Raw genomic sequence first — 6,098 nt, forward strand, 5'->3', positions numbered from 1 at the left:
AAATACGCACATCATCTAACTATCTTCCTATTGAAATGACGGATTTACTCCTATGCTTCCCATAAACATGACATAAACACCAGATCAATGTACATATACATCTCTTGTAATTACTGCTAATTACTTAATACTATGCCTAAAAACTTTGGTAACTTAAGTATCAGAGTGAGATCGTCGCTCAACGGTCTCGCACTGATCATCTTTTTTGTCTTATAACATCACGCAAATTCTCTCATATCACATAGTAAAACCTCTCCAAAAACGAATTGAAGTTTATTCAAATTCACAAAATTAAGAGTTTGCAAGCAAAAGGTTAATTACCACAACAAACAGTTCCTATGGTGTTTATTATAAACAATCACATCACATGTACTTCTATACCATCCATCTTGAATAAATTATTATAAACAATTGATCAATATATAAACAAGAGTTTATGTACTTCTATACCATCCATCTTGAATAAATTAACTATAAAATCAATCACATATACTCCCACTTCTCATAATCACTAAAAAAATAGAATGAAGTATAATAAAATGAAGGGAAAACAATTAATAATCTAATGAAAACCATATAGCTAGGGTTATTTTCCATAGCCCCAAAAATCCATCTCTCCACGCAACGAAAGAAGATTAACAGCAGAAGAAGGTTGTTGATTAGAAGAATCTTCATTTCCAATATCATGATCAAGCAAACCCCATTCATGATCATTCAAGTTATTATTTGAATTTTGTTGATGATTTTGTTCACAACTTTCATTCCCATGATCTGACATGAATTGCTTAGCCATCACAACCGGGGGTTCGGGACCGAGAACCACAGAGGAGTAGTCGTAACCGCCGCCCCCGATCGGCTTGTGGTGGTGGTGGTGGGAGGAGGGTAAGAGGTTTTGGGGTTGGAAAAGAGAGTATTGAGGGATTTGTTGGTAGTGAAGAGCAAGGTCATGAGGTTGTTGTTGTTGTTGAGTACGAGGTACTAAATATTGCATTGAAATGTTTGAATTGCTTAGTTGTTGTTCACATGATGATGTGTTCATTCTTGTTGTTGCTCCTCCTCCTTCGTTATTACTTACTTTGAATAGATTCTTCTTCTTGAATACTCTACATACCACCCAACCATCCTCCTGAAGAAGAATATATGAATAACAGCTGGTTAAACATAATAATAATAAGGTATTTTATATCTTAACTATCAGTTTAAATCAATGTTATCAGAACCGGACCGGACATCAAACCGGATTTATAACTGGGTCACGGATCACTTGGTCGGACCGTATGACTCGGATTGGTCGGACCGGATGACGTAATAAACAAATAATATTTATATATATTAAATATATATAATTAATTTAAAATTATTTTCATAAATTATATATAAACCAATATATGGCATGGCATATTAATCATAATAATTTTTTTTTTTTGAAGAAACTAATAATAAGAAGTAAAAAATAATAAGAAGTTAAGATTATTAAAAAAAAAAAAGAAGTTAAGAGTATTTAAAAAGAAAAGTTAAGTAAAAAAAAAAAAAAAAACTTAAGAAATAAGTGAAGAAGTCGACCGTGGAATGGAAGGCCCAACAAAGAATTTGAATTTGAGATACAAAGTCCCACATCGGAAGAATAAGGAAATCAAATAGGTAGGTGCTCTATATAAAGTTCAGTACTAAAGGAAAGTGTTGGGAGCTGCTTGGCTCAGTTAGTTTTGTGCGCGTGAAATTATTATGCGCATCATTGATATTGATTGAACAGGTGTCATGCCGATTACCGTTTTGACTGTCGGTTTCCGGTTTGATTCCGATTCTTTCCGGTTTTTTCAACATTGAAAAAACCGGACAGGCTCGGATTGGGTTCCTAGCCGGTTTCTGATTCAACCAGTTGGACCGGCTGGTCCGGTTCGAGCCTGATAACATTGGTTTAAATTAAGAGTATACATTGTAGCAATCCGAACCGATTAAATTCGGGTTTTTTTTACACTTCAGTTCCACGACAGTGATCTTGATTTGATAAAAATATATAAAAAAAAATCCAACAGCACACAATTACACATTTCTACATTATTATATTTATATATATGATTTTATAAGTTTATATTTTTATTATTATGGTTGAGATAATAAGACAATATAGATATATTTTGGAAGTATTTTAAAAAAAATTGAAATTGAGGTAAATTTAATAAGAAAATATAGTGAATTTTAGTTGTTGTTTTTTATATTTTAACGAATTCGGTTTGTTTGGTTTAAAACGGAACCAAACCTAATATTTTGGTTCGATTACATTTTGGTTTTACCTACTAGTCGGTGTCAATTATTTTGATAGTTTTAGTATTCGAGTTTTTCGATTCGGTTTGAATTGATACCTTTAGTTTAAATAAGTTAATTACATTTGTGATCCTTTAAGAACCACGAATGGAATATTAATATCACAAAACTTAAATTTTTAAAATCAAAATCATCCAACTTTGCATTTGATTTTATTTATAGTCTTTTCATATAGATTACAAAAACAAGCACTCGAAATGACACGTGAATGACACATAGGCCAAACTTAAAGTTTGATATTTTGGAGGTGAAGAAACTAAGTTTTGTGGCACTAGTTACTTGGAGGACCATATATAATTAACCTCAGTTTAATCTTTTGGTTTAAATGGTTTCTTAATACGGTATCAGATCCTCTTAGATTAAGTGGTCGAGGGTTCAAATTATAACAACCCAATTTATTGATAAAGTTTCAACATATAGCAAGATGAACATCCCAGAAGACATTTACGTAAAGCGACATGACAGAGATAATAATAAAAGTTATTTTTGTACTTCAACTCTATACTAGCTTAAGTTTTTTTATTCATCTAGTTTCTTGACACATTACATGTATGATTTATTATATAGAAAATGAGAAGTTCTAGAATGGTCGTGAACTAACTAGTTCTCGACCACTCACATATTAGCACATGAATAGTTATATTGGTGTGTCAACATTTGAATGGTGCAGGACTAATTTAATCTCCGAGTATTCTAGAAGCTTGCATAGGAAATAGAAAAGTACTTACAGAGGAAGTGGAGTTGGGATCGTCGGCTTCTTCGAGTCGATATTCATGCATGATCCAATCTGTCTTTTGGCCATGAGGAGCTCTACCTTTATAGAAAACAAGAGTTTTTCTCATTCCGATTTTCTTGTAAGTATTTCTAATACACTTATCTCTCCCGGTTGCCTTCCAAAATCCAGCGTTCGTTGCTCTATTTGTCCTCGATCCTGTTGGGTACTTCCTATCTTTGTGACTGAAAAAGTACCACTCGTTTTGTGGTGTGGATCCAATTCTACACCTCTCTACATAGAAACAAAATTATGAGTTTCTATTTTAAAATTTTATCGTTTTCCGAAAATAATACATACTTCACAAAAAAAGTGGTTAGCGTAAAAAAAAAAATATGCATATAATATTAATTGATTTATTAAATATATTACTCCCAAAATTCTAAATTTTTTCCAAAATTTGACAATTGAATATGTCATATGTTTATTTTAAAACCATCCATTAACTTAAAAATTAATATAAATTGACAGCAGATTTTAATTCAAGAGAATTAAAATATTCTTTTAGCAGGAAAAACAAAACTAAAACAAAATTAAGAGCTAAAACTCCAATATGATGAAATTATAAGGGTTTTTTTTACAGAAAAATCATAATTAGTTATAAAATTATAATTAAATCGAAATTAATTTTTAATATATCATTATTTTATATATATCATAAATATGTCATACTTTCATATTCTAATTAAAAATTCTAGACTCTTAGCCATAAATCCTAAAATCTTAAAAAAATATATCATAGATTCTTAATTTTTATAAACTATAGTCCTTAAAATATATTAAAAATAATGATTTACTTATTTTAACCTAATTCAAATTATTACACCCCATAATTGTAGATAATTTTTTTTAAGCCAATTGTAGTAATTTTTTTAAATAAAATTTCTATGTAAATTTCTCAATGAATTTGAAGTATTAATTTAGTTTTAGAATTTGATATGTATGGTTAAATTACTTCACTCAAGTCAAAAGTTATTTATTATATGTGATATCATGAAAAACAGTATCGTGGACCATATGAACCCAACTCGAACTATGTGCAGCTAAATCCGTCTAGGATCAAGGAAACTCAATATAGGTATATATAACACAATTCACCTAAATTAGGTCTAAGTTATTTTCCGATGAATCTAAGGATGACAGGACACCTTAAAAATATATAATCAATGTACATGCACACATTCTCTCCAAATACTCGCAATTGCTTAGTACTCTATTTTATACTTTTACAATTAATCGGGGTAGGATCGTCTGTCAACGGCCTCTTTCTGACCATCTAATTATCTTATCTTAGACATCAGCAAGATCAGGACAGTCACTAGAGTACTATCTTACGGAATCTCTCATATCAATATATATATGTTTAACATAAGCCATTTTTGGAGTAATTTGATTACAAGTACCTAGTCCAATAACTAAATTTTCTGCTAATCATGTATTCTAATTAAGAATTGGACTAATTAGAATTGCAGAATCATAAACTTAATTAACTTTTTAAGTTACTAAAAAAAGAGTTAATTTAATTTAATTACCTTGTAATTCCCAAGGCTCCATCTTATTGAGGTCGACTTCTCTAATAACCTCCATATCAAATTTCTGAAACGATATTTTTTTCTTCAGATAGTAATGAAGAAGCTCTTCGTCCGTAGGATGAAACCGGAATCCCGGCGGCACACCACCGCTTGATGAAGCCATTTCCGGCGACCTTCACTTTTTAATTTTCAATTGAAGAAGAAGAAGAAGTTAAGAAAACCCTAATTAATCTCAATTTTACAATTCAACTAATATTTTTTCCCCTACAATGGAGGTGCTTATATACAGTACTAATTGTCAACGGATGATTAATAAAGAGGTGATTTTGGATGGTTGACGGCCGGTCACTACGCCGGTGGGAATGGTTAAAGATATCGTAAAAGGCAAGTTTATGTAAGGAAACTACAATCAATTCTTTTTGCATTTATTTTTTGGGATAATTACAAAATAATCCCTATGGTTTCGCTGATTTGCATATGGGTATTTATAGGTTTTTTGGGAAAAAAAAAGGTTGAGTGCTCTTTTAGTTCACATGTTCATCTTTACTGTTACCGTTAGCTATTTGATATTTACAGTTGCTGATAAGTAGTAGATACTAGTTGATTTTTTTATGCTAAAAGCAATTGTTTTGAAATTATATCACACACTTTTTATCTCGTATTTAGAATTAAAAGACAAAAGGTCCGTTTGTTCTGCTTTTCCAAAAACAAGAGATTCTCTACTTTTGTAAAATGCGGCTTTTCAGGTGTAAAAGACAAACAGAAAGTCACTAATCGAACACCTAAAACTCTCCATTTTGAAGTGAAAAAGGTAAGCAGTAGCATGAAAATTAGCTACCAACACTCTCAAAAAGTAGTTGTGAAAAATGGAACCAAACAGACACCGAGATTCTCGCCCATTTGCGAAATAAAGGACTTTTAGGTTGATATTGTGAATTTGACCGTTGATGACTTCAAAATTAAAAATTCCAAGAGTTAAATTTTGTTCGTACCATATTTAATATGGAACCGCGTTTTTTTCCCAAATCATTATTTTTTGTGCTTTCTCTCTCTAAACATTTTCTCTCACCTAATCAAACAACACCTAAATAGAATTAAAGGTTTTTAGAATATTATTAATTTTTAGAATTTTCTATTTTAATTTCATCAACAATCAAATTGACAGTGTCAATCTAAAAATTCTTGGTTTTGCAAATGAGCAATAACTAGGGGTATGCATTGGTTCAAAACCGAACCAAACCGAACCGAAAACACAGAATACCAAAATAATTGACACCGACAATGAACCGAATAGTATGTATAACCGAAATATTCGGTTCGGTTCGTTCTAAACCGAACAAATCGAATTAGTTAAAAAAATAAAAATAACAACTAAAAATCACTATATTTTCTCATTAAATTTATCTCAACAACAAAAAAAAAATACTTTCAAAACATATATATACTAACTTATTATCTCAACAATAATA

The 6,098-nt window shown here is 30.7% G+C and overlaps 1 protein-coding gene across 1 annotated transcript; it reads right to left on the minus strand.

Annotated features, from left to right (window-relative positions):
* Positions 1–586: 586 nt before the first annotated feature.
* Positions 587–4,792, minus strand: LOC136200535 (protein BEARSKIN1-like). Its single transcript, XM_065990902.1, has 3 exons — positions 4,630–4,792; positions 3,054–3,331; positions 587–1,126 (listed from the first exon to the last, which is right to left on the minus strand). The coding sequence occupies exons 1-3, from the start codon at positions 4,790–4,792 to the stop codon at positions 587–589; spliced, it is 981 nt and encodes a 326-aa protein (XP_065846974.1).
* Positions 4,793–6,098: the final 1,306 nt, after the last annotated feature.

This window comes from Euphorbia lathyris, chromosome 7, assembly GCF_963576675.1.
Source record: "Euphorbia lathyris chromosome 7, ddEupLath1.1, whole genome shotgun sequence".
Lineage (NCBI taxonomy): Eukaryota > Viridiplantae > Streptophyta > Magnoliopsida > Malpighiales > Euphorbiaceae > Euphorbia > Euphorbia lathyris.